Source organism: Myiozetetes cayanensis, unplaced genomic scaffold, assembly GCF_022539395.1.
Source record: "Myiozetetes cayanensis isolate MyiCay16 unplaced genomic scaffold, myiCay2020 scf21, whole genome shotgun sequence".
Taxonomy (NCBI): Eukaryota; Metazoa; Chordata; class Aves; order Passeriformes; family Tyrannidae; genus Myiozetetes; species Myiozetetes cayanensis.
The window spans coordinates 8,834,472-8,861,422 of NW_026087423.1; the positions used below are offsets into that span (position 1 = coordinate 8,834,472).

General features: G+C 46.0%; 5 protein-coding genes and 1 long non-coding RNA gene across 7 annotated transcripts; 3 read left to right on the forward strand and 3 right to left on the reverse strand.

Moving 5' to 3' along the window:
• Window positions 1-8,840, reverse strand: ANAPC7 (anaphase promoting complex subunit 7). 2 transcript variants are annotated; one of them, XR_007629249.1, is made up of 12 exons: window positions 8,645-8,840; window positions 7,407-7,593; window positions 6,793-6,912; window positions 5,828-5,939; window positions 5,457-5,610; window positions 5,212-5,354; window positions 4,860-4,977; window positions 4,023-4,219; window positions 3,088-3,312; window positions 2,506-2,656; window positions 1,158-1,632; window positions 1-924 (listed from the first exon to the last, which is right to left on the reverse strand). XR_007629249.1 is itself a non-coding variant. In XM_050318099.1 (11 exons), the coding sequence occupies exons 1-11, from the start codon at window positions 8,743-8,745 to the stop codon at window positions 1,443-1,445; spliced, it is 1,698 nt and encodes a 565-aa protein (XP_050174056.1). In that variant the 5' UTR covers window positions 8,746-8,840; the 3' UTR covers window positions 1-1,442. The 2 variants fall into 2 exon arrangements, 1 of the variants encoding a protein (XP_050174056.1); XM_050318099.1 differs by having other exon boundaries at window positions 1-1,632.
• Window positions 8,841-9,291: 451 nt separating this feature from the next.
• On the forward strand, window positions 9,292-18,259 carry LOC126641420 (uncharacterized). Its single transcript, XR_007629251.1, has 4 exons — window positions 9,292-9,548; window positions 9,652-9,817; window positions 14,552-16,667; window positions 18,142-18,259. It is a non-coding gene; the product is annotated as an uncharacterized LOC126641420 (long non-coding RNA).
• On the reverse strand, window positions 10,481-14,329 carry ARPC3 (actin related protein 2/3 complex subunit 3). Its single transcript, XM_050318108.1, has 7 exons — window positions 14,188-14,329; window positions 13,166-13,265; window positions 12,420-12,496; window positions 12,072-12,140; window positions 11,670-11,796; window positions 11,078-11,172; window positions 10,481-10,994 (listed from the first exon to the last, which is right to left on the reverse strand). Exons 1-7 carry the CDS (start codon window positions 14,191-14,193, stop codon window positions 10,932-10,934), a joined length of 537 nt encoding a protein of 178 aa, XP_050174065.1. The 5' UTR covers window positions 14,194-14,329; the 3' UTR covers window positions 10,481-10,931.
• Window positions 15,680-19,738, reverse strand: GPN3 (GPN-loop GTPase 3). Its single transcript, XM_050318105.1, has 8 exons — window positions 19,618-19,738; window positions 19,423-19,531; window positions 18,708-18,875; window positions 18,157-18,281; window positions 17,384-17,499; window positions 16,984-17,080; window positions 16,511-16,639; window positions 15,680-15,924 (listed from the first exon to the last, which is right to left on the reverse strand). The coding sequence occupies exons 1-8, from the start codon at window positions 19,663-19,665 to the stop codon at window positions 15,862-15,864; spliced, it is 855 nt and encodes a 284-aa protein (XP_050174062.1). The 5' UTR covers window positions 19,666-19,738; the 3' UTR covers window positions 15,680-15,861.
• LOC126641755 (translation initiation factor IF-2-like) lies at window positions 19,664-21,212 on the forward strand. The gene is made up of 2 exons (XM_050318771.1): window positions 19,664-20,138; window positions 21,205-21,212. The coding sequence occupies exons 1-2, from the start codon at window positions 19,664-19,666 to the stop codon at window positions 21,210-21,212; spliced, it is 483 nt and encodes a 160-aa protein (XP_050174728.1).
• Window positions 19,853-26,941, forward strand: DENR (density regulated re-initiation and release factor). Its single transcript, XM_050318106.1, has 8 exons — window positions 19,853-20,138; window positions 21,205-21,319; window positions 21,883-21,902; window positions 22,169-22,253; window positions 22,616-22,702; window positions 24,758-24,874; window positions 25,873-26,012; window positions 26,653-26,941. Exons 2-8 carry the CDS (start codon window positions 21,214-21,216, stop codon window positions 26,695-26,697), a joined length of 600 nt encoding a protein of 199 aa, XP_050174063.1. The 5' UTR covers window positions 19,853-20,138; window positions 21,205-21,213; the 3' UTR covers window positions 26,698-26,941.
• Window positions 26,942-26,951: the final 10 nt, after the last annotated feature.

Consider the following 26,951-nt stretch of genomic DNA (forward strand, 5'->3'; position numbering starts at 1 on the left):
TTTTCTTTTTTCAGATGGATATACTATTAGACTCCTCCTTTGTTAGATGTGACATACCAAAACATTTCCAAAACAGCCCCATAATCTGCCTATTCTTTCTGTTTGCATTTTTGATGCAATATCACAGAGGGATGATATTTTACCCTGATCTGCCTTACAGGGAGAAGCTTCTTTTCCATCTCATGTATTTGTATCACAGAGCCATTTTTCCTCCAACTGATACTCAAAACTATTTTTTAGCCTTCTAAAAAGAGTCTGTGTGCTCCAGCATACCTGTGGCAACAGAATAAATACAAAAGGAATTAAATTGCCAATATAAAGATAAAAAACCCCATGTTTTGGTAAAGACTAAGGCAATCAGAACAGTAAGAAAAATAAGTAATTCCTCCTCCCACACATCAAGCCCACAGAACTGCAACAGTTTCTAGATTACCCAAAGCAGCCTCACCCTTGAAATGCTGAGGATTTGTACATGAAGCGACTTTGCTTCCAAAGGTGAGGGGAAAACACACGAATTCAAGTATTACCTGACAGAACCAGGAAGTACATAAACATGGAAAACCCAGGCCAATATGGCTATTTGCATAATTTAACATTTCTCCAGCAATGCAAGGCAAGAGGGGATGGATTCCTTTTATACCATTTTAAATGTCAGTGCTGTATACAGAATGTGAAGTGCTTTGAGTCACTGCTGTAAGAGCTTTTAGGAACATCCTGAAATAAAACTAAACTTCATTTTAAAATAAATGCTCATGTACAGACTTTTAAGTGATTACAGGGTTTGGTAAGGGCTGAGAAAATGACTTTAATTCTCCACCATTGGCTCAGCTCTGTACACAGAGAAATCAGTCAGCTACAAAAAACATCCTGTAAGTCCAAGTTGCCTGTTGTCCCAAACTTCTCCTGGACAGCACAGGTAATGCCCTGGAAAAAGACAAATTAATTCAACAAACACAGCAAGAGAAAAGTGCTGCTTTCAGTCACATCCAAGCAACCACCCCAGACTTCAACAGGAGCACGAGCCCAAACAGGAGCACACGATGAGAGTAAGAGCCTTCTCAGCAAGGGGTACAAACCCCTGTATTTACAGCTCCAAGCACACTTAGCCCTGGACAGAATTCAGACATTGTTTGCATCCCAACAGGTTCATTACACACCTCAGATTCTGATGGTTTCAGTTTTAGCAGGAATTTTTCATAATGAAAGTTGCAGATATAACTGTGGATGCAGTTAGTCCCTTATACTTAATAAATAAGAAGCATCAGGAATCTTCATGGTACTGAGATGTACAGGAGTATTAAATGGTTTCAGAGTCTATTAAAAAAAACAAACAAACAAAAAAAGGTCCTTTGATACCACAAAAAAATCATAGTTTCTGTTCTTCTAAGAAGAATGGCCCTAGTGGTGTGTTCCAGTGCCAGAACAAGCAGCAGGTGAGACTTTTATTGCATCCCAAACCACTGTTCTTGATCTGCCCACTGAGCTGCTTCGCTGTCACTGCCTTCCAAGTCCCCTTCTTCTCCACTTCCCTCCATGTCATCCACATCTTCTTCCTGGGTGGCATCTGTTGGGCTTTCCTCTTTTTCCATTTTCTGCAATCCTTCCAGTGACTTCTGATCGTTGGGATCCAAACTGAAGGAAGGAAGAAAAAGAAAGCACTGTCCTGAAACTTTTTTTCCCTTTATTTGTGGCCTTAGTGTAAAGAAGAGTAACAAACTCTCATCTTGCTGTCTGCACTTCCTGTTTAACTTCATCAAGCAGCTTATTTTAGTAGCTGATGCAACTTCCTCTAAGGGTGACTGTACCACTGAGTATTAAATCTCCATAAAAAACAGTTTTGATCCCCAAGAATGCACTTATCTAAATATCCCACTCTTCCAGAAAACTTAGTCACCCCTTCCAACAATACTAATTATAAAGTGGCAGCAAAGCAGTAAAAATTTAAATGACTCTGACTAAATATATTCTATGCAAGCAAAAACCAGCTGACCCATTTGAGCTATACAAGTGTACAGTGGACATGATGTGCTGGATTTAAGGCACACTGGAGTTGTTGGAATCACAACATGGGAATATTTAGCATGGTAACATCCTAAAATAACATTTAGATTATGTTAAGTTGAATCACACTATTTAAATTTACTGAATAGCTCATTTTTATATAGCACCTTCTGGTCTAAAGGAATGGATTTTAAGGTGCCTGATTACTAATTAATAACTATAAATAATTTAATGCCTTAAACCTTTTATTAGTTAAGGAATCACAAGCCTAGTGACACGTCTGGCATTAATGCAGTCCCTACATTGTGCACGTCTCAGATCAAAGCCTTAAGACCAACTAATTAATTAAGAGGATGTAATTTGTACGTTTTTGTTTGTTTTAAGGCAGAGCGATGCAAAGCCACCTCCGATTCTCATTCTAATCAATCAGTGGCTCAACTCTTTACTTAGTCAAGCTGATCTTTGGTTCCTAGAAATCTCCTGCAGTCTCAGGGGGTGCTTTACCTCAGGGCTATGCTGTACTGGTCCATCGCCTCCTGGTACTCATTGACAGCCACCAGGAAGTCCCCCAGGATCCGGTGCAGCACACAGTCACTCTGATTGGCCAGAGCATTCCTCAGCAAAGCAATCCCATCTTCATACTTCTGCTCTCTACCTGTTCACAGGCAAAACTACAGTTTTAATTAATAGCTGAGATAAGTCTATGAAGTCAGAGTGTTCACAGAGCCATCACACCACCAGACTGTTTGTCCCTTCAGTGCTGTCAGCAAGGAGGGCAGCAGTGATCTACTTCTCGCAAGATTAACTCTAAACAATGGCCCTTTGTCGCAGTACCTGCTACACTCACAATTACACCTGCTTTGAAGTCCAAACATTCTGTTTGCAAATGTTTTAAGTGCTGGTGTGATGCAGTATCACTTGCTGGATGCAATGAATCCCTGTGATTTTCCCTTCAGGATAGAACTGACAAATCCCTGGGCTGTAACATCACTGCTCCATCCTTCACATGGATGAGTCTGAAGAACACCCTTCCACGTACAAGAGTTATCTCTAAACAAACCAACACGGGGAAAAAAAGGCACTTACTAAGAAGTTCTGCTTTCTTTACCACAGCTTTAATGTAATCAGGTCTTTGTGTTAGTGCTTTGTCCAGCAAGGTTTTTGCTTTCTCCTGGGTGACAGGGTCCTCCAGGCAGACGGTTGCCAGCAGGGTGAGTGTCTGTGCATTTGCTCCCAGGGTTTTGTACACGTTGTTTGCCATCACCATGGCTTCACGGATGCTGTTGGATGCCAGGTAGCACTCGATGAGACCTGGTGACACCACGTGGAAACATTTCAGGTTCTGAGCCAGCTCTGCACTCACCTCCTCAGTTACTTGCCCAGCTGGCACTCCAGTAAAGAAATACAGCTGCAAGTGAGAAAGGGACTCTGTACATGTTAACGTACCCATTCCACAGATAACTGATTTCACCACTTTTTATTTGTGAGCAGGGACTGAAAAAAACTCCAAACTCTAAAGTACCTCTAATCTAACATTTCTGTCCGGTTCCAATACTGAGATATTCACCTGCACTCTTCACAACTCACTGAAGCTGAGATCAACAAGATTTAAATATTTAACTATTTAAATAAATAGAAGAAAACAAAGCTCCCAGCAGAACTAACCATGCAGTTCACGTCATGACCCAAAACACCCAAGTCTGTTTATATCCAGTTTAAACAAAACAAAACAGTAAAAAACAACATGAAAACCCCTCGGTGAAAATCATTCTTGCAAGCCCAAACATTCTCTAGTATCTCTCACAGACCTGGTAAATCCCCTGACTGTAACATCCCTGTTACATGGATGAGTCTGGCATCTTTAGAGAAGATACTCTCTAGATGTTCCAGACATCCTCCAGTGTCTCTCATCTGAGCGCTCCTACAGATGCTGGGGTAAGAACAGCTGATGGACTAGAAAGCCAGGAGGAGGACAGACCTCGTGGCTGCTCCCCTGCCCTCCCCCCCAGCCCGGCACTGACCCTCGTAGCAGTCGAGCCGGCAGGGCGCCAGCCGGATGGCCTCTCGGAAGTGGATGATGGCCTCCTGCACCCGGCCCATGTTCCGCAGGGCCGCTCCTTTCAGGAGCAGCGCCTGGACGCTGTTGCTGTTCAGCTGGATGGCTTTGGCTCCCAGGTACAAGGCACGGGAGTAGCGTTTGCTGTAGAAACTGTGACACCTACAGAGAGATGAGAGGCAGTGTGAGTGTGAACGGCCTGCGATGCCTGAGAGCAGGCGTGGAGGGGAGAGGGGGGAATGTAGGGATGGAGGGAAAGGAGGAAAAGGAGGGAGAGAAGGAAAAGGAGGGAGAGAAGGAAAAGGAGGGAGAGAAGGAAAAGGAGGGAGAGAAGGAAAAGGAGGGAGAGAAGGAAAAGGAGGGAGAGAAGGAAAAGGAGGGAGAGAAGGAAAAGGAGGGAGAGAAGGAAAAGGAGGGAGAGAAGGAAAAGGGGAGAGAAGGAAAAGGAGGGAGAGAAGGAAAAGGGGGAGAGAAGGAAAAGAGGGAGAGAAGGAAAAGGGGGAAAGGAGAAAAGGGGGGAAAGGAGAAAAGTCAAAAAGTAAAAAAAAAAAACACAAAGGAAAAAAAACCAAAGAAACTACAAGTAACTGTTGAATTTTTTTCATCTGAAGTTGAGTGGATGCTCAGAAAAACACACTCTTCAGGAGTTTAAAAACAAAGCTGTGAATATTGAACTGTCACAGCTATTCAACACATCCCTGCTATTGCACTAAAGTGGTAACTCCAATAGGTTTAAAGATGCAGAGAAGAACCAAAATAGCTATTTATGGGTAAGGTTAAGAAAGGAAAGGAACCAACTTACCCAGACACCACCCAGGGTTCCGCATGCTGGTCAGAAATATTGAAGAGGCGGCAGCCCAAGTTCTCCACATCCTCGAGCCGCCCTTCACGTGCCAATAAATAACCATACACATCCATCCCTACAGAGACACGGCTGGAAATCAACCCTCAAGAAATGGAAGGCTCATTCACAACAAGCAACAAACCCACCAGAAGCAAAGCCACAAACGGCTACTTTAAACTGGGCAACTACCAGTAATGGTTCAAGACACGCAGGTTCTGAATGTCAGTTCTGAACTGGTAAAACAATAGACAATATTCCACTGCACGTGGCTGTTACTCATCAGCTCAACCTTCCTTTAGGATTTGCTCACCTTTTATGAGGTAAGGATCCAGCATCTGTGCTTGTTCAAATTTTAGGATGGAGTTTTTGTTATCTCCAGCTCTGAAGTACAGGTCTGCTAAGCTCCCCAGCAAGTCCACGTTATCCCTCAGCAAGGACTTCTTCTCCAAAGAGCTTCAAGAGAGACAAATGCCCATCATTTATAAATGTCACTGTCAGTAGCATTATATATGATTAAAGCATTATTTCATGGCCTGGTGCTCTTTCCTCCCTTACCAAATGGTGTTTATTGCTCTTGTGTTGTCTCCAGTATGCACAAAGGCGTATGCCTTGATCCACACAGAAAGCCAGTCCAAGTTGGGAATGCTCTGGATGATGTTGATGGTCATGGAGGCCACTTCTGCTCCTTTCACTGACAGTGAGAGCAAGCCTGTTCAGGACAGTACACACATCAATCTGAGCCACCAAAACCTGCTTTTGACACAAATTAATTGCCTGAGGACCAGAAGCTCCATCCCTTGACAAGCACAAACGTGCAGCTTGTTAACATTTGCATAACGCAGGCATTATATACCACATGCAAATGCAAGACAAAATTCAATGACAGTCCCAAGCATAATTCAAGTTGTAGCACTGCAGACACCCACCCAGGATGGCATCCAGTGCCAGAGGGCACTGCCTCAGCACTTCTTTGTAGCTTGTCACAGAGGAGCGCTCCTGACCTGCCTTCTTGTAGAGATTGGCCAACATCATATTGATCTGCAAACAACAGAGAGTCAGGCGTGAGAAAGGAGCAAGAATAGCTAAGAAAGGTCAGAACCCTGTCCTCAAGTCTGCCTGCCTTCTGTTCTGGCCAGAAGAGAATCACTCACTCTTCTGAGAACGCTGTACCGTACCACACAGTACAGGATTCAGCTTCTGAATGAAGCCACGACTGATTAAAGAGCAGAAATTATCTGAGCTCTGCTCAACACCAGGAGCTGCTTTCTGCCACAACACTTTCATTTACTGGTGCGTGCAGGCGAAAAGTTTGCTTTTCTCAATCTCTTCTTCTTTCTCTGTTCTGTAAATTGGCCTTTGAACAGGACACTCTGACACTGGCTGGAGTCTGAGCCATGTACACTTTTAGGACAATTTAACATGAAACACAGTTGACTGACCTGATGTGTTAATCTTTTAAGCCCTCATGACTAATGGAGCCAGCGAGCAAAGACTCCACAGATTTGGCACTGCAGACCACAGTGGGATCTAAATATTTAACATTATCTAAACTGTGCTTTAAAAGGATTAAAAGATTTTAAAAGATGGAGTACTAGCAAACCCCCTACTTGCCAAAGTCTCCAGCCTTCCAAGGATCTTACAACTATGCAATAAGTTAATAAAGATGCACAAATCATTTACCTCCCTTCCCTTTTATGAATTCTTTCTAACAGAGAGAATATAAAACTGGCCTGATTTTACAGAAGTGAATAATAAGCTAATTTAAAATTAGGAAATGTGACCACACAACAAAAGCAAATACCAAGACATAATAGCATTATACCTACAGGCTGTATTCTTTTTTGACCAGACACTGACCAAGCACCTGTGACAAAATCCTGCCAGAACTAACCTTTGGGGTCCTCTGTCTGGAAGGAATCCCATCAAGAATGGCAATGGCATCTTTATCTTGCTTCAGCATCGTGTAACATTCAGCCATTTTGTATTTCACTTCAATTTCTGATGGCAAACACTGAAACAAAAAAGGAAGATTTAATACAACGTTGGTTTAGCCAGGTAAAAAAATTAACGAGGTTTCCTAATTAAATATTTATACTATGTTAATAAACATCTAGTGCAAGTAAGTCAACAATGCAGCTTCCTGCTTGTTCATATTGTTCCTGTCTTCAAATGAAAAGCATGAGCCACACACAGAGAAAAATTTCATGTTCAAGAGTATTTTAAGTCTTCCGCTAGAAAACAAAACATTTGAAGTTTTAAATTAATTAGCCTTAAGTGTCAGGTTTATTTGACAAGGTAAATCCACCATCTGAGGTATTTAAAAGACATGTAAAGGTGGTGCTCAGGGACATGGTTTAGGGGTGACCTCGGCAGTGCTGGGATAAGGGTTGGACTGGACTCAAGGATCTTTTCCAACCTCGGTAATTCCGTGAATATTGAATCAGCAACATTAACTGCTAGGGGGAACATGATCACGTCACACAGCACATTATCAGTTTCAAATACCTGGCTTTGGGGTGTTGATGTAGCATTCCCAGTGGAAGGTCTCACTTTGGAAGTTTTACTTAAGGCTTTTTTCTGCTGCAAGGCCATGGTGTACTTACTGACAGCATTCCTATATTCCTTGTCATGGAACAGAGAGTCTGCATGATAAACAAGGAGCTGGTACTTCTGAGATGGTGAAAACAGTTCCCTAAAGACATGCAAACAGAAAGGCCACCATCAGCTGGCTGCTTAAGAACCAAAACCTCACAGATCCAAAGTATTTGCAGCTTTGGTTTGGTGTGGCTTCAACTTCCAACTGTGGCTGCTTCTTTACCACCCTGGAAGGACCCTTGAGGAACAGGTACTGACACCAAACACAGGGATTATCTCACCAATTTCTTTTATCTGTGAACAAACAGAGGTGACAGCCACTCCTGACACCTCATCAGCAACAACAGCTCAGTGTTTGGCTGCTTGGCCACTGACCCCATCCTTCCCACAACAAACCACAGGCTGTCAGTGACCATTACACTGGGTCAACTTTCTTTCAGGATTTACTCACCTTTGATTATTTATTAGTATTATTATTTTTCTGACCTTTTTATTATCCAGCATTTGTGCCCGTTCAAATTCTAGAGTTTTGTTTGAATGGACTCAAGTTCAAAAGGCAACACAGCTCCTTGTACAACTATCCTGGTCCTAATCTGTGTTCCCACATTTTAGAAACCCCCTTTATAACACTCCCAGTAGGTTTGCAGAGGTTTTGGAGGAGCTTAGGTTTTGGAATGGGATTTGGACTTCAAACAATGCTCAGAAAAGAACTAAAAAGTAAAATGACAGCTGAGAAACAAAGGGGATCTATAGGAAAAAATTCTTCCCTGTGAGGGTGGGGAGGCCCTGGCACAGGTTGCCCAGAGAAGTTGTGGTTGCCACATCCCTGGAAGTGTCCAAGACCAGGCTGGACGGGGCTTGGAGCAACCTGGGATAGTGGAAGGTGTCCCTGCCCATGGCAGGGGGTTGGAACGAGGTGATCCTCAAGGTCCCTTCCAACCCAAACCGTTTTGCGATTCTCTGCCAGGACACCCCAAAGGGACGCTGATGCTGGTACCCGAACAGAGCCGGGCTGCATCCCCGACAGGGACAGGGTGCAGGGGCAGGACAGGATGGAGGGACAGGACAGGGACAGGATCGGGACCCCCCAAATCGCCCCCGCTCCCCCCCCCCGCCCCCTCAGCGCCCCCTGCCGGCGGGGCACTCACGGGTTGTTGCCGCTCATGGTGAGGAGCAGCCCGCTGAGCAGCCGCACGTTCGAGTGCAGCCCGGCGGCCGCCATCTCGCGCACGTGCTCCACCACGCTCATGCTGCCGGCGGAGCGGGAGGGACGGGAGGGCAGCCGGGCGAAGCGCCGGGCGAGGCACCGGGCGAGGCACCGGCCACGGAGCCGCCGCCGCCGCCGCCACTCCAAAATGGCGCCACCCAGGGGTCCTCGCGCGCCACCGCCCGCGGGCGCCCGCAGCGCTGCCCGCGCGGCCCGACAGGCGCGAGGGAGGGCAGCCCGGGGAGGAGCGCGCGCCGCGCCGAGGACCCCTCCCGGCGCCGTGAGGGGAGAGAGGGGGTGTGAGGGGAGAGGGGTTGTGAGGGGAGAGGGGGTGTGAGGGGAGAGGGGTTGTGAGGGAGAGAGGGGGTGTGAGGAGAGAGGGGTTGTGAGAGGAGAAGGGGTGTGAGGGGAGACAGGGTTGTGAGGAGAGAGGGGGTGTGAGGGGAGACAGGGGTTGTGAGAGGATCGAGGGGGGTGTGAGGGGAGACAGGGGATGTGAGGGGAGACAGGGGATGTGAGGGGAGACAGGGGATCTGAGGGGAGACAGGGGGTGTGAGGGGAGACAGGGGGATCTGAAGGGAGGGCGGGTTCAGGCATCAGGTCTGAGGGGATCCCCTCGCACTTGCTCGGTTCTGTGTCTCCCATGGAAGACACATGCTCCCTGTGCCTCCCCCCTGCTCCGGAGTCTGCCCCTGGTCCTGAGAATACTTTCTGCTGGCTGCTGCAGCCTAAAGTGGGAGCTTTTAGTTTGGACATGCCTTCACTGCTGTTTGGAGAGGAGTACGTACAGCTCTCAGCCAAACAAACACGCCAGGCAGCAAAACATCACCAGCACTGGGCTTCAGGTAACACTAAAAGTGCGCTGGTGCTGTGTGGTGTCAGTGAGACCAGCACTGCCATGAAGGAAAAAAAACTGAACAAACCAAACTTGGACTTGTGTTCTTCCAGAAACCATCCAACTGACAGAACAGCCAGTTTTTACGAGTTTGGGTGTGTTTGAATCCAGGAAGGCAGCCACAGACCCAGCTGTGTGGGATCTGCCTGCAGTACCATTGGAATGCACTTTAGTACAGTGGAGCACAGCTCTGTGAAGACAGACCTGCTAAATAAACAGGTAAAATGCTGAAACTGCAGCTCCTGCATCAATCCCGCTGTTTTCAGTAGGAATTATTCACTTTCTACTGAATAATGTTACACAATAATCATAAATATCAGAGAATGGTTTGGGTTGGAAGGGACCTTGAAGATCACCTCGTTCCAACCCCCTGCCATGGGCAGGGACACCTTCCACTAGCCCAGGTTGCTCCAAGCCCCGTCCAGCCTGGACACTTCCAGGGATGTGGCAGCCACAGCTTCTCTGGGCAACCTGTGCCAGGGCCTCCCCACCCTCACAGGGAAGGATTTTTTCCTAATATCTAATCTAAACCTCTGTCCGTGTGAAGCCATTCCCCCTTGTCCTGTCACTCCAGGCCCTTGTAAACAATCTCTCCCCACCTTTCCTGTAAGTTCCCTTCAGGTACTGAAAAGCCACATTTAGGTTACCCCAGAGCTTCTCTTCTCCAGGCTGAACAATTCCAGTTCCCTCCCAGCAGAGCTGCTCCAGCCCTCTGATCACCTCGGTGCCTCCTCTGGACTCGCTCCAACAGCTCCATGTTCTTCCAGTGCTGGGACCCCAGGGCTGGAGGCTCTGCAGGGGAGTTCCTCACCAGAGCAGGTCCTTTCACAAAAAACCCACCTCTCTGATTTCCCTGAAAATTGTCCATGGGGCACACAGCAGTTACCACATTAATTACAAGCGAAGTTTAATGAATACAGTGTAAAAATCACTTCATGGACAACGCGGCATGAGAGGTCTGTTTGCCCTGGACACTGACACTGACTCCAGCCAGCAGAGCAATGACACAGCTCCCTTGCCCCACAGCAGGCCCATTTCTTCTCTTAAATACCAGTGCTGTTTTAGATGCTGTAGCCACAACAACAAAGCAGGTTGCATCTGAAACAGCGTGTAGAAAATCACTTATTAAGCACCAGCTTAATAATTTTTGCTTACACAACTTATCTTTTTGCTCTCCCCCTCCCCCTTCACCCCTCATTGACAGGTTTGTTTTTTTTTTTTTTTTCTTCATAAGCAGTTAGTTCTTCCCTGGTACAAAATGCATCCAAAACAAAGGCAAAAGACAGGAACATCTTGCTGTGGAAACACTTAAAGTTGTTGCCACTTTGCCTCTTCACTGCCCAGGGCCTGAGAGACTCTTGTTCATGAACTGCCTCTTCACAAAGCAGATCCACCACTGCAAAAGGAAGCACAAAGTCAGAAAATATGCAAAAGTATTTTCCATCTGATGGATAAAATAGTGACTTTAGAGTCATTCACCTTGCTGGGCTTGTCACTTTGAGGATCAAACACTTTTTCGCAGAGGCGAAGGCCGGTCTCTTGCCTCAGCTGCTGCAGGTAGGCCCTCATCACCTCTGAAAGCAGCACAGGGAAACCAGGGTAAACTGGGGAGCAGCTGAGTCAGACTGGATTTTACAGGGAGGCATCAGATAGCACTGCTTCAGGAGAGAGTTTCTCATCTGCACGTGCTCGCCAGCTGGCTGAGTTGGTTTGCTCAATTTACAGCAATATTTGGAATTTTTAAGACATTTTTACCAGTAAAAAGTATCATCCAAACTGTTTTCTTCTCTCAGTCACCTTTGCTCATTATTGTGGCCTTCCTATTCTGGCTTGAGCTCCATTACTAGGGTTTAGCTGGGATTACCTGATGCAAAAGGTATTCCTGGACCCTATAAATTTGTTGTGTTGGATCCATGGATCCAGGGGAGTCACTGGGCCCTTGAGGTCAGAAAATCCAGCTTGTGCTGCCTTCGGAGGACAGACCACGTATTTAGAAAATCCAGTTTTAACGGTAATTTTCCTAATTGCAGTCACAGAAATGCAGCTGACAGAGGGGCTGGATCAGCCTTACCTTCCTCCTGCTTGTTGGCAGGTTTGGCGTAAATGGCATTAAGTGGAAAGCCAGGCTCCCCAGGGATTGGGAAGTTAGTGATTCCTAGTGTGTACATTTCTTTCTCTCCTTGGCCTTTGGAGTTACACTGGAAGAACCAGGCAAACAATGGATTAGCAGTTACAAACAAAAGCTGAGGGAGCATTAGACCCAAATATTTTACCAATCTGTAACGCTTAAAAACTCATCAAGAAGAGCAACATAACATACACAGCCTTGGAGTATCTGTGGCTCTGACAGCTGGGACTGCCGTGACCAGGATTGTTTGTGTCACTGGGAGGAGAATATCAGGAAATCCTTTCCTGAGTACAATCCCCAGAACAGACTCTGTTTCCCTCCTGCACAGAAATTCACTTTTCTTACCTTTTGCAGCTTCTTCAGGCACTCAGAAATGTAGAGGGTGACGTAGATCAGTGTTCTGTCAGCCTCGTTCTGCACAACAAGAGCAAGCACAGAGCCCAGGAACTCTTAGATTAAGGGACACTTTGTGGAACTGATAAAAGTCTGAAACAAGAATGAGTTCAAGCCATTTTGGCCTAGTTTCCCCATGAGAGAGGGACTTGCAATTCAAGACATCTACCCAGCTTTAAAGATTAAGTGGAAGGGGAAATTTTGTGATCTAATAGAATTATTTCCTTGAAAATAAATTTATATTCACAGCACCAACCTCCCAAAGAACTACTACAAGCAGAGTATATTAAAAAAAACTACCTTAATTTCGTAATTTTTGAAGAAAACATTAGCTTTGAAGTAGTAGATGGCTTCATCTATGATATCAGTGTCCTTAGCTAACAAAAAAGAAATACAGAGTTAAACACTGCACTGTTACACTTCATTTGTCATAACTTTTACTCACTGAAATACATAAATAAGCATTATTGCAAAGGCAATACAAAAAGCAGAAGTCAGCACTGTGTAACAGAGAACATGTGAAACACTGAGGAGCTCAGACTGAAACATTTAAGCTTCCTACTCTTATTAGGTGCTTTAACTCCCTTATTCTCCTTCCCCTGTGCTATCTCTCTTCACAAACAGCAGCAAATTCAGCAGTTCCTCATTTTTCTACCAGCTGAGTAAATCCTCAGAGTTTTAAGAGCATGAAAGGATCAATTTTTGCAGCTCCTCACCCTGAGGTGGAAGTGCCTGTCCCACTCCTTGAGTGCTGCCTGTCCCACTCCTGGGCTCCGGAGCAGCTGAGTGTCTCCAGCCACAGACCAGAGCGAGTTCTCTGTAGCTGAACCCCCACTTCCTCCGACACGGAGGGTTCACACCATCACATCCTCCCCAAAAACCTCAACCTGCACAGCTTAACTATTTGAGAACTTCTTTCCTCCTCTACAAACTGCAAACCTCTCCATTTCCCACCGCTGACTCCTCTTGTCCCTCTTGCTCTTGGAGCAACCCGTGAGATGAGGAGCCACATCCAGGCAGGTTTTCAGACATTATTATAAACTTACTTTCCCGAGGTGCTGGGCCCTTGAACTGGCTTCTGATGGGTAACAGTGCCATGTTCCCAACTAGCTTGGTGTCCGAGTCCATTAATGTGGAGTGGTAAGCCTAGGACAGGGGGAAAGCTGGTTATTGATCCTGTGCAATCACATCCCCTGTGTCTGCACAAACAGGAGTCACAGTCTAGTTCGTTGCGATGCTCCCAGCAATGTTTCCCTGCACAAACACTGTTTTCTAATAAGGCCCAGAACTTGATGCCATTCTTGTCAATGCCAGGAGAGCATCAGCACTGGCACCACTTGCAGTCGTGGTGGTGGGAGACAGGATAAAATCCATGTGGCTGATCTGCAGGCACAGTTCATCCCCCCTGGCTCCCTGACCCCATCTGGGGGGCCCTGTGTAGTTCACTGAAAACGAGTTGGTCTTTTAAAAATTATGTATCTTATTTCCATGTCTAGCTAATAATAGTAGATAATTATAAATAAAACCAGGCTTAGCACACTCAAAAATAAAGGCCTTTCAGTGCACTCTAAAACTGGTTTAAGTAAAAAAAAAAAAAAAAAAGGCTTTCTGCATATGACAGATTCTTTCTGGAAAACCGATTTCAACTGATAAGATTATTATTTTGGAACACTTTCCAAATGTTCCCACCGTGCTGTGCCATCCCACTGGGAATCCTTCACCTCCTCCCAGCCCAGGTTTGTTTTTTTTTTTGGGGGGGGGGGCAGAGAAGGATGTGACAGGGTGTAAAAAGCAGTTTATTCGACCCAGGGGAAGGTGGTGTGAACAAAGGCAGAGCCAGGTATTGCTCTGACCACCCTCTGCCCCGCTGGCGCCGGGTCCCACCCTCCCGGCTGCGGGTGGATCCCTGCCAGAGGGAGGAAGAGGAAGAAAAAGAGGGCGCTGGCCTTGCAGCAGCCTCCCATACGAGCCTTCCCCCTCTCTCCGCAGGGCTCCCAGCCCCTCTTCCCCCCAGCCAGACCCCGCCGCGGAGCCCCTTCCCCGGCCCGCCGTCGCACCCGCCGCTCACCGGCATCTCGAAGGGCAGGAGGCGGCTCGGCGGGGCCGGGCGGGAGGGGAGCGGGCGAACGTCCAAGTGAGCGAACACAGAGCTCCCTCCGCCCCCGCTGCAGGAAATGAGGCAGCGGCAGAGGCGGTGCGAGCGCGGAAGCGGAGCCTGCACCGCCCCGGGGGCACCGCACCAGGAAGGGATCGCGGCAGGCACCGCTCTGCCCGGGCGCTGCCCGCGCTGGGAAGGGCCTTTGAAAGCACGCTCTGCTGGGGACTTTGCTTTTTACCATCCTATGGGGTTTCCCTCTCTCTCTGCCTTTGCTGTGGCCAGCACTGCAGGTAACCCCTCCTCGGTCACTCCGTGCCACCCTTTTCTTTTCCAGCCACGCTGACATCTGAGAGGTGAGCTCCAGTCTCGGCCATGTCAGCATCACAAGAGCGCATCGGGGATGCTTTGCTCGCAGCTGGTTCACTGTCCTGCGCATTTCCAGAGCTCCTGGAGGGTCTCCTGCTCTGACCTGGTGCAAAGGCAGCCGGCTGCACAGGGCACTCGGCTGCCCCGGTGTAAGGAAGGACAAAACGTTGTGTTCACAGGGGTACAATATATTCAGGTGCACACTCCTATTACTATCAAGCCATAACCTTCCCTACAACCTAGCATGCTGAATTTGCCCCTGGTAAATGATTCATGGCATGAGTCGGGGCGAAAAAATGGGGAGGGTTGGAAGGTGAGTCAGAGTAATCCAACTGCAGGGCTGGGCTTTGTCCTTTCAACTTGGCCCAAGGATGTGTCAGTCTGGAGGTGAGTTAAGTGATCCAAGTTGCCCCAGTGTTTGAGTGGTTTAATTTAGTCACATCAAGTTCTGCCACGTAGGGATTTTTGGGAACCCTTTTCCACTAAACATGCAGGATTTGCTGCTCTGTTGAACCTTTCTCCCAGTTCTGGCTGTGCTTCAGAAAAAGCAGATCCTTACTTCAAAAATAAGCACCATATCAATAGTGAACCTTTTATTTAAACAGACATAAGAACAACCCTACCCCTGAATAAGAAAAAAAATTACACCTTCCAGACTAGAAGCGAGAAACTACAAAGCTCAGCTCTGCCAAGCTGCTCTCACCCCAGGGTCAGGTAAGTGCAGTTGCCTCCAAGTATTCACTCCTTGGTTTGGTTCCCATTAAGGGGAATCCTCACACTCAGACATCTACTGACCAAGCTGCTCCTACAAAATGACATCAATTTCACAAGATCCTCACTGAGTTTAAGGTGATTTTCTTTCTTTAAGTGTTACACTGTACTGAAGATGTTATCGATGAATAAACCACTTAAAGTCATTTCATTAAAGTAATGAAACTAACTACTAAGCAACATACTTAGACTCAGCTTTGTCTGTCTGGCAAATCATGAATTTGTTTCAAGCATTCCTATGCTGAAATGAGATATATCTGTATGAGGGGAACTTTTATATGTGCTAACACTGGCCTATATATTTTATAACACATACACACACAAGAATAAAAAACTGTTTATTAAAATAGTTTTGAGGTCATGTAACTCACTGTTCACTATAAATATTAGTTATCTTACAGATAAAACATTTAAGTGTGTTTGTGGAGGGGTTGGGATTTTTTTTTTTCATTTTTAATTTTTACCACAAAGAAAGTATTTTCCTCCCAGTTTGAATGGATTTTTTTTTTACTCATCCACACGATCCTGAAAGTATTCATCCACAAGAGCAGATTTATCTTCTTCACATTCCTGCCAAAGAGAAAACAGAAAAATACAAACTTTATATATAGGTTAAAATCTAGATCCAAGTATTCTGCAGTACAGAAGAGTCAAAAATGAATTTAAAAATGGAATAAAAGCACTGGACTTGTTCCTTAGGTTTTATGAGCTGAATAATAAAACTAGAGAAGGCTTGGAACAGATTTTAACACAGTCTTCTATGATGTATTTTACACAACAGAATTTATTTCTAATCTCTGTCTCACATGGGTTGCACACAGGAATTATCAGGAGAGTTTGAACAGTCAGGCAGGAAAAAATCATAGTGATATCAATAGTCTTTTCTGACATTTGAAAGTTAAAATTCTGTTGATGTCGGAAACCTAAAGCATTACTTTCAAACACAACCCTTTGATCAATCTGCATATGCAAGATGCTATTAAAGAATTCCACTTTTTTAACTGTAAATGAAGGCGATCCAGGCATTGCCACCAACAGACTAAAGATGGGCTGCTCTGAACCGTACTGAGACAATAATTTATCAGCAAGGCAAAGAACATATTTATATTGTGGATCCTTTTTAAATTTCTTCATCTCCTCCCCAGAATCCCCTTACCTTTGGCTCCTTAAACTCCAGGTCCTCTCCGTACTGGATGGTGCAGTCAATGTGCTGCAGGACGATGTGGATGCTTTCCTCGTCGGAGCGGTCGAAAGGCAGAAATCGAACCATTCCGTAGTCATCAATCTGGGGGGAGGAGCCAAACCAAAATGCAGTAAGTTAACTCTCAGTCACAGCACTTTTGAGCCACCTCCTCAAACCACACGTGTCTGCACTGCTAAAATACCACTTAAAGCCACGCTGCAGAACAGTGGCAATTCCCCACTCAGGACATCTGAGTTCTACACAGTAGAAAAAAACATTTCCCAAAGGGTTCCCAGGAAATGCATTGGCTACAATCTAAATATCGAGAGTTTAGTATCAACAGCATCAAGAAGCTGATGCTAATCTGAAAAAATAAAGAGCTGAGTTAAAACAGGCAAAAAGTGATATTGAATTTAAGGATACCAGTTCAAAAGTAATATACCTACCAGTCCACATATAGATTTAGTCAGCTTTTTAAACCTTTTGCTTTTCAATATATTTGTAGAATCTTCAATCATAGAATACATGTCTGGGTCTAAGTACCTGGGAGAAACAAAAGTCATCATTAACACTGAAAGTCTGTCATTTAGAATGACACAAGAGATCCAAGATGATTATTTACAGAAAAATCCAAAGATCAGTACAAACATGGAGCTGTTCTTTTGACTCTGACTAAACTGTAAGCGTCCTATTCAGCTGTTTAAAGACTATGTTTAATATAAACCAAATCCATCTTGTCCCATTTCAGAAGAGGATGTTTAAATTGTGGGAAACATTAGACTAAATTTTGAGTGAACTTTGCCTCAATGTATCACACTACAGAGTAAATAATTTTTTGGGACTTACTTTTCTATTTCCTTCTTGGCTTTCTTGCTCAGCAAGTCCATTTTGGTCATGATGTTAATCTGTGGAATCTCTAAAGAGATCATTGCACTGAGTGCTGCCAGAATTCCAGAGATAAACTGAAAAGAGAATGAAAAATGATGTATTAAAGTACAGAAAAACACAAACCCAGCACACTCAACCCCAGACCAAATCTAGTAATGAATATATGGAACATGGACACAAAGCCATATGAGGAGTTGGGATATGAGGAGTTTCCTGTTGGAAAAGGGAGGTGCCAAGTATCCCACCTATTTTTGGAGCCGCAGATCTGGATCTGCCACTGGAAAGGGCATTAAGAAAACCCAAACCCTTCCAGGGATTGTTCCTGCTCAGTGGGGAAGGTGGCCTGCTCACTCTCCAGATCTGAGAAGGCTCTCATGGAATCGCATGAGGTTCAAGGATTTAAAATGGAAGAGACTTCTGGAGGTTATCTGGGTCCTCCAGCTGCTCAAACAGAGCAGCTTCTAAGTCAGACCAGGCTGCCCAGTCAGGTTTTGACTCCATGAGCGTTCACTGCACCATCTCTGTGCCTGCTGCAGTCTGACCACTCTCCCAGTGCTGGTTTTCTTTACATCCAACTGGGAACTCTTTGCTGCAACCCACGTCTGAGGCAGATGAAGACAAATCTCCCTGGGCTTGGCATTTTCTCCTCCAGGCAAACCCAGCTCCCTGAATGGCCCAGACTTTTTGTTCTTCATCAGTATGAACTTTTCCAACAGCTTTCAAATGGGTACCTTGAAAGATTCCACCATGAACTGAGAATCCACGAGGAACACTCCACAGACACGGAATTCCCACTGCTGGAGCTGCTCCACCAGCTGTTTCATCACTGGCAGGTGCGTGTAGAGCTCGATCTGACCTGGGGCACACTCAGGATATCAATGGGTAGGAATGGGAAACAAACAGCAGTATTTCACAGTTATATATAAACATGGAATCCCACTTAATATAAATAAAAACGGGTCAGAAAAGCATCCTCTTTTAGGCAACTCTGGTGAAGTGGAAAAGAAATAAAAGGGTTTTTTTTCCCTCCCTTGACCTCCAATTAAGTGTTACTTGCAGTTGCCACAGTGTCCCCACACCACATGTTGGTACCAAACACCAGTGCAGTCACCCAGAGCAGCCCAGGACGGAGTTCACTCCTGAAACATCTGGAAGTGACTCTGACAGTTCTTAATAATGCAAAAAAAAGTGAATTATCACGACTAACTAACCCCAAAGCACTGCAAATTTTATCCTGTGACATAAAATACCAAACGATACCAAAACATTGGGGTGTGTTTACCTGGGCAGTCAAACAATATATAATCATCCTCCACGTGCCCCAGGCTCTCCTCCAGCCAGTTGAAGTTGTTGGCAAAGTACTCCATGCAGAACACCAGACCTCCATTGGGGCCAAACCTCAGGGATTCATCCTCCATCACATCGTCCACCTCTATCAGCTCACGGATGTCTGTGGCAACACCAAACACCGGGAATAAACCCTCCAAACAGCCTGGGAGGTCAGAGAGCCAACATTCCACCACTGCAGCATGGGGTGCACGGGGACCTGTACTCGTGAACTCATATTCATTACATTTCCTGAATACACACGTGTATGCTAAATGCTTCCACTGACCGATCTAGATCTGAGTGGGAGTCTTTTGAAGGTCCCTGGTGCCCGTCTGGGGAACATCCCATTCCCCAGATTTTCCTTTCATGGTCCCGGACCCGCTAATGAATCTCTTCTCTTTGAAAGTGTCTCAACTACGAGGTCAGGTCAGGATGTACTTTCCTTATCGTCTCTGTGTAGGCACGCTTTGTTCCGACACGAGCAGGTAGATATTAATCACTGTCCCAGGTAAATACAGGGATTAGGCACCAGCGGGCACAAGAGCATCAGTCCCCGGGGTGGGGAGGCAGCAGCATGGCAAGACTACATTAATCTGACATAGGTGCTGAGCACTTTGGGGCACAAGACCGGACCCAGCCGCTCTTGTGATGTCCGCACCGGGGCTCACCTGCCATCACGGGGTAGCTGAACAGCTCTGCCGCCGGGTCCAGGTTCACCACCTGCACGGCGCGGCCCAGCGCCTCGCAGTGCTGCACCATGGTGGAGCAGTACGTGCTCTGCAAGGCACACACGCCCGTCAGGGGCTGCCCGGGGCCTCCCACCCCCAGCCCACGTCCCCCCTCCACCGCCGCTCCCCGCTCACCTTCCCGCTGCCCGCCGGGCCCATCACCAGCTGCGCGTACCGCGGCATGGCGGCGGCACGGCCGGGAATGGCCGCTGCGGCGCTCCGTAGCTCGGCGGAGCAAGTGTCTCGGGCGGGCCCCCTCCCCGGTACGGCGGCCCGGCGGGGTCACACCGTGCCCGCCCCTCTCGCGAGACGGCGGCGCTGGGGCGGGCGCACGTGCGCGCGGGGTGAGGGAGCGGGACCCGCCGCGGCCCCAGGGGCCTCCGGGACCGCCGGCACCGCCACTGCCACCGCCGGGACCGTCACCGCCACTGCCACCACCGCCGGGACCGCCACCACCGCCACTGCCACCACCGCCGGGACCGCCACCGGGCCCCCAGCCCCGCTCAGCCCCCGTCCGCCGCCTCCCGCACAGCTCCGTCTCATCGCAGGGACCCCCCCGGTGCTGGTACCGCAGCGTCCTCCCCGCTCGGGTACCCGGAGCCCACCGCTCCCTCAGCCCCGGCACCGCCCCGCGCTGCGAGCCCGACCCTCCTCAGGTACCCGGAGTGCCATTTCCTCCTCTGTGCCACCCCCATCCCCTCAGCTCTGCCCCCACCACCACCCATCCCCTCAGCTCTTCCCCCACCACCCATCCATCCCCTCAGCTCTGCCCCCACCACCCATCCCCTCAGCTCTGTTTCCTCCATCCTCTCATCTCTATCTCCCCCTTCCCCTCAGCTCTATCCCCCGATTCCCGCAGCTCTGCTCCCCCATCCCACCGTGTCTGGTTTCCCATCACCCTTTCCCCCGACCTGTCCTCATTTTTGCCCCATAACCCCCCAGCACCCTCCCTCCCCCATTTGGGGTCTCCATGGATACCCCAGGATCCTTCCCCTCGCTGTGGCTATCTCGTGCCTCTCCTTGTCCCCCTACCCCAACCCTCACCCCTTCTGGAGCCCTCAGCATTCCTCACTGCCCAGCACAGCTTGTCCTGGCTCCAAGGCCCCTCACACATCCCGTTTGCTCCCATAGCCCTGGGGGACTTCTTGTGTATTCCAAATTCTTTCCTTCTTCACTCCTGTTTTCTAATCCCCTGGACTGAAAACCTGTGTGTGCAAACCAGCACTGAGTCCATTAGTGGGCTGAGTTTGGTTTGCTTGTTTTGTGGGGTTTGAGGCTTTTTGCCAGTGTCCTTGGATTGCAATTCTTCAGGCACGGATTTACATGGCCCCTTTTCTTTGCCACTGTGCGAGAGGTCCCTCCCCTGATCCCCAGTGCCCCCACTGTTCATATGCCACTGATTTAACCTGATAATTCACATTGTGCTTAATCCAGTGTTCTGTAATTCCATGTGGGTTTCCTAAAAGTCTTCCTTCATTTACGCTGGGTTTCATGGCAGTAATGCGCTAGAATTCCATACTGTTTGGCATCTTTTGTAGCCATTTCCCCCATATTTTTTCATTATTATTTGACTCCTGTTTTCTCCTCCCTGATCTCTCCTCATGCTCGCTCCCGTTTTCTCTGGGGTCTGTCAATCTCCGGGATTCTCGTTGAGCTGGGAGGGATGGCACAAACTCAAACCCAGAACTTGGGTCCTGATTCTTCCCTCCTGTGTCCCGCCAGGCGTGTGACATGGCCACGGATGTCGCCGAGCCCGTGGTCCCCGACTGCAGAGGGGACGGGAGGAGCGGTGCCAGGCCGGACTCCGACTACCCCCTGCGGGTCCTCTACTGCGGAGGCAAGTGCTGGAAGGGCACCAGATCCCCTCAGCGTGCTGCTTGTGAGGGCAGAGAGAAAGAGAGAGTCCCTTTTGGTCAGATTGTACTGAGAAGCTGGGCCGTGGTCATCTTGACTTTTCCAGTTATCTTTCTGTGACAGCTTCGTTGTGTATTTTATCCCAAACATTTTTGGTGAAATGCAAGGGATCTTCCCCCTCTGAGAGACAGAGGACTGACGGCTCTCTGGGTGTGGAAGGGTGGGAGCTCAGATCTCGTCCTGCAGAAAGGCAGGGGTGGTTTTATCCTAAAGCAGAGCATGTGAGCACAGGTCTAATGGGAGAGGAATTAAAATCTGGAGTGGCGTCAATACAGGAATGGTCTTGAGCCAGTGTGGGATTATAACCAGAAGTTCTGATGTAAGCAGGGCTAAGAGTTGGACTCGATGATCCTTGTGGGTCCTTCCAACTCAGAGTGTTCTCTGATTCTTTGATTTGGAACTTAACACTGAGGCTGTAAGTGGAGAACTTTTTGTAATCTGTTCTTTTTTTTTTTTTTAATCCTTTTTTTCCCCTTCTTTCTCCAGTCTGTTCATTGCCAACAGAGGTGAGTTAATTATTTTGTTGTCTGAATTTTTTCTTTCTGTCCTGTGATTCCTGACTATGATGATTCTTCCTGATATTTTCTGTCTTTTCTTAGTTGTGCTCCAGCCACTGTCATCCTTAGGATAACATGAGGTTTCTTATGTGCTAATATTTATATTCAGTCATATTAAGGACAAATAGCTGAGCTGAATAGCAAATGTATTTTGGTGTATTTGTGATGTATTTTGTCTTTCCTCCACTAACAACATTCTTGTGATTTTTCTCTAGTACTGTGAATACATGCCTGATGTGACTAAATGCAGACAATGGTTAGAAAAGAATTTTCCAGATGAGTTTGCAAAACTTACAGTAGGTAAGAATCTTCATCTGCTTTCCAGCTGATATGTGCCCTCAGACATATTCAGAAATCTTGGAGCTTGTCCCGTTCTCATCTCTTCCCTTTTCCTGCTGTATCATGTGGAAGTTAATACTTTTCTTAGGAGCCTGCTGTGAAATATATTTGATTGGAATTTCAGTACAAACATTAGCATTTATTTAATTTGCATAAGTACTGCAATGAAGATGTAACACATGTCAGTCAAGGGGCTGCTGCATTTCAGCAGAGTTTACTGATGTAGCAAAATACCATTGTGCCATCCTGCTCCTGCAAGGCTGTGAGTGTCTGACCACTAATTTTGTTCTTTTTCCCCCTCACTCCTTTCTGATGCACTTAAGAAAATTCACCTAAACAAGAAGCTGGAGTTGGAGAAGGCCAAGGAAATGTGGGAGGAGAAGAAGAGGAGAAGAAGAAGCAAAAGAGAGGCAAGGTCTAAATAGTTGATTGTGGTACTGATTTCTAAGCAGTTCGGGGCATCCCTTTCTCACCCGCTGGTCTGGAATTTGTGCAGGGCACGAATTCCTTGGATTTTGGTTGTGAGCTGTGCTGTGACTGCACAGAAGATAGTGATTATCTTTCTCCTGATGGCAGCAGTTGGTGTGGTGACCTGTGGTTGGAGAGCAGGGATAGGCACAGCCAGGGAAAGGGGACCTGCATCCTGTGTCTCATTGTTCCTGTCACGGCTATCACACTTATCCAGGGAGTAGTTCTTCCCAACTGAAATCAGCTGGCATTCCTCCCGGAATACTCGTTCCTGCCCTGTTTAGCAGCAGTTTATAGGTTGTTTGCAGAGCAGAACAAAGACTGCTTTCCTCCTTAAATGCCTCATGACTCTTTGGCTTTGTTCCTTCCCCCTCTCTGGATTCACGTAGCAGGATTTGGTTTTATGCTTTTAAATCTGTTACCTGTGTCTCCACTGACAGCCACGTCTCTTCCCAGCAATGCTAATGAAAAACATTTTCAAAACTCAGCTTTGGAAGATAAAAAAAATATATGAAACTACTTAAATGCACTTCCATCTTCTATCATTGGAGTTCTTGCTGTTTAATTAACATACTTTCCACCATAAATCAGAGTGCTGGGATTCTTATTAATAGATATTTGCTTGTGCACTGCCAATTGTGAGTAGTGCTTCAGAAGTTATATTTGTACCAAGTTAGATTCACATTTTAAGCCACACATTTTAAGCAGAGGTTTTATTTTTGTGTCTTGGTAACCAGTTTTGTTTGCCTTGTCAGTAGGCAGTGTCTAGTGACAACAGTAATTTATGTTCTGTAGCTTGGATGCTTTTCCCAGGGATTTCAGGACATTTTCTTTCAGCATTAATTTATTGTGTGTGGTGGTACTGTTAGTGTTCAGTCTGGGTTTTGGTTCTGAAATAACAGTGTTTAAAATATTTAGGGGTTTTCTCATCTAAAGTTTCATGAAAACTTACAGTCTGGTGTTAAATATGATGATTTAAGATTGAGTGCAGAGAGAGAGGGTGAGGAAAAATAAGCCTAAACTTACAAAGACACTGCAGGAATTTGCTGAGGCAATTTTAAGACAGAAATTTACTGTCTTTAAAATTATCAGGTATCAATTTATAATAATATAGAATTCAAAGTGCTGTGTGTTAGGAAAAGAAATAGTCACAGGGCTTAGTTTGTTTGTTCTGAATTCTTTAGGTTTTCATGCTGAGAATGCTCAGGAACATCAAACTTTGTTACCCTGGAGTAACTTGATGACTGTACACAAAGTCAGCTGAGATCTTAATCTACCTTGAAGAATCCTAATTAGTGGAATGTAACTTTTCCATGCTTTGCCCAGCCTAATAAATGCCCCACATGTGAAGTGTTCCCACAGGTTGGCCTAGAAACAGCCAGTGGGAAGGGTGATGTTCAATGCTGTGCAGTTTTGCCTCATTTCAGAGGTGTGGGTTTGCTGCTGGCTCATAAATCAGTGCCTGGTTTGTTCTGGGGTCGTGTTTGGATATCCAGAATTTCACCTGCTGCGTAACCCGGCTCGTGGCCCCCGTGAATGAACATGAGGAGGTTGCTTTGCCTCGGGCACAGACCCTGGCGATGTTAAACTTGTAAAAAACATTAAAATAACGATTTGTTCCCCAGACTACAAACCAAAGAACAGTTCCTGAAAGAGCAGTTTAATGTAGACCAAGCACAGTGATAGTAAAATGTGGGGAAAAGCCCTTTTTTTGCTAATTGTAGTGGGGTTTCTGCTGTGCAACCCATACTTGAATGCACATTTGACACGTATATATTATTATTTCTCTTAATATTGAGCTTTGGTGACATGGGATCTTTCTTAAATAATAATAAACCCGAGACAATGTGCAAAATACCTTTTTTTTTTTACCAACACAGTTGGGGAGATAACAGTCTCTTTGTTTTTAGGGATTAAATCTGACCTCATACGCTTTTTTCTTTGATGAAGTGTGTCACCATTTAACTAACCATGTAACCTTATGGTCTCTTTTAAAGGTGGAAGAGGTCAGATAAAACAGAAAAAGAAGACTGTGCCACAGAAAGTTACGATAGCTAAAATTCCCAGAGCAAAGAAAAAATATGTCACCAGAGTGTGTGGCCTGGCAACGTTTGGTGAGTTGACTTTAACCTGCCTTTAACCTCATGATATGTCTTCTGATTGTATTCCACTGGGTGACCTGCTTCTATCTGTGTGAGGTGAAAGTCCCAAGGTGCTTTTAGCAGTTCCAAAGGTACACCGACTTCCCTCAGGGATAAATTATTCAAGTCCTTATTCCCGTGTTTTTGTCAAACAAATAGGGTTTTTGGAAACAGGGCTTCACTTGTTAGACTTCAGACTAGTCTGTTGTCTTTAATTATGGAGATGTTTATTTTCAAAAAAACCCTCTCATTTCCATCAAACCTGTAAATATGTTATTGGCAGTTAAATTCACCTGCTCTTGAGACTGTTAAAGTAAGGCTTGAACTGCCTTTCTAATCAGACAGTCAAATGATTACCAGCTTAATGCTGTCCTGCACAGCTTTGGTTCAGCTGCAGACAACCACTTAGCATTTGTAACATCTTACTTCACACACTGATCACAAATTCTGTAAAGAAAGGTAAGTTTTAACCTTTTTTGGATTAACAAGCCATGTCCCATATTTCCTCCATGAGAGCATCATCTGATCTCTTGAGGGATCAGTAAGACCTTGATCTAAACTGGGTATCTTTGTGCTGGAAGCCAGTCCCAAAAAGTGTTGGGGCATGTTTCTGGAAAGAACACCTCTATGGAGAAACTTGTTCAATAACCATAGGAGTTGTTCAGAAGTGGAGGTGTTTTTTAAACATTTCTGCATGTGCTTTTCTGGTGAGTGTGTGCAGCACAGGCCCACGGGAACAGAACACGTAGAGGACATTCAGCAGTTTTTACTTTGAAGCATTTGCTGGATTTGTAGAGTCAGATGTTTTGGGTGTAAACAACAGACTTTGCTTTCAGTGGAAAGCATAGCAAAGCTTCAGCTATAAAATGCCACTATTTTTTCAACAGTTAAAACAAGATTTGGGCTTTAAACTTGAGAAAATACTTTGATGTCAGTGACTGTACTTAAACTGTCCATTTTCCCCTCAACAGAAATCGATCTTAAGGAAGCACAAAGGTTCTTTGCTCAGAAATTTTCCTGCGGTGCCTCAGTAACAGGAGAAGATGAAATCATCATTCAGGGGGATTTTACAGATGACATTATTGATGTAATCCAGGAGAAGTGGCCCGAGGTAATAACCCCTTCCTTCTGTCAGGTCTCTACTTTTCCCCAGTAACCTGGGACTTTCTGATGATTTTGGAAAAGGGCTTCATCTTTGGCAGCACAGGTTGTTGCACAAAAACAAAAGAGCAGTTGTTGCATTCCCACCCTACAGTGAGGGAGGCATGTCGGAATAAGTCCAGCTGTGGCTTCTTTGTGACCATTTCTTAACAGTGAATGTCTGAGTATTCTTACATTGCCATCCTATTTTTCAACACCTCTTAAAATATAGCAAAATTTAAACAAACAAACAAACAATCCTAAACCCTACACACTTATGCTTCAGAAGAAGAGCTAATTTGGGGTTGGACCAAAATTGATGGTTGAGAGCTGTAATTGCAAATGCTTTCTCTGACTCTCCCTTGTCCTGGTATTTCCCAAGTGGAATTCTTTCTGAAATAACTCCATAGGGCTGTGTTTATTGTGAGCCCTGGAGGCTCAGCTGTGTCCTATGAGCACGTGTCATTCACACAAAATTTACAGCAGGGAATTTGGGAAGGTGCTGTTTACTTCTGTCACACCTCATTGCATTTACAGGGGTGAATATTAAATGAGACATGTAAAAAGAAAATACATTTACTTTGCTGTGTTTTGCTTTTTTTTTCCCCTAGGTGGATGATGACAGCATCGAAGACCTTGGAGAAGTCAAGAAGTGATAGTGAAAGACTACCTTTATTTAATTAAATGGTTATAAATGATATAGCCAAAGTGAGGCTTCTAAATCCATTTGCTCTGCAGTGAAACTGTGGAGAACCCACACACCCTTGGCATTTTCACTGTTCTGTATAGGCTGCTTGTTTATTTTTTTTCTTTTTGTTGTGATATTTGCCAAAGTTAAATCGGGGTTCTACCATGCTTACGCATGAAGTAGATTTAAATAAAATTCCTGTTCCTCACTGAGTACAGCTTC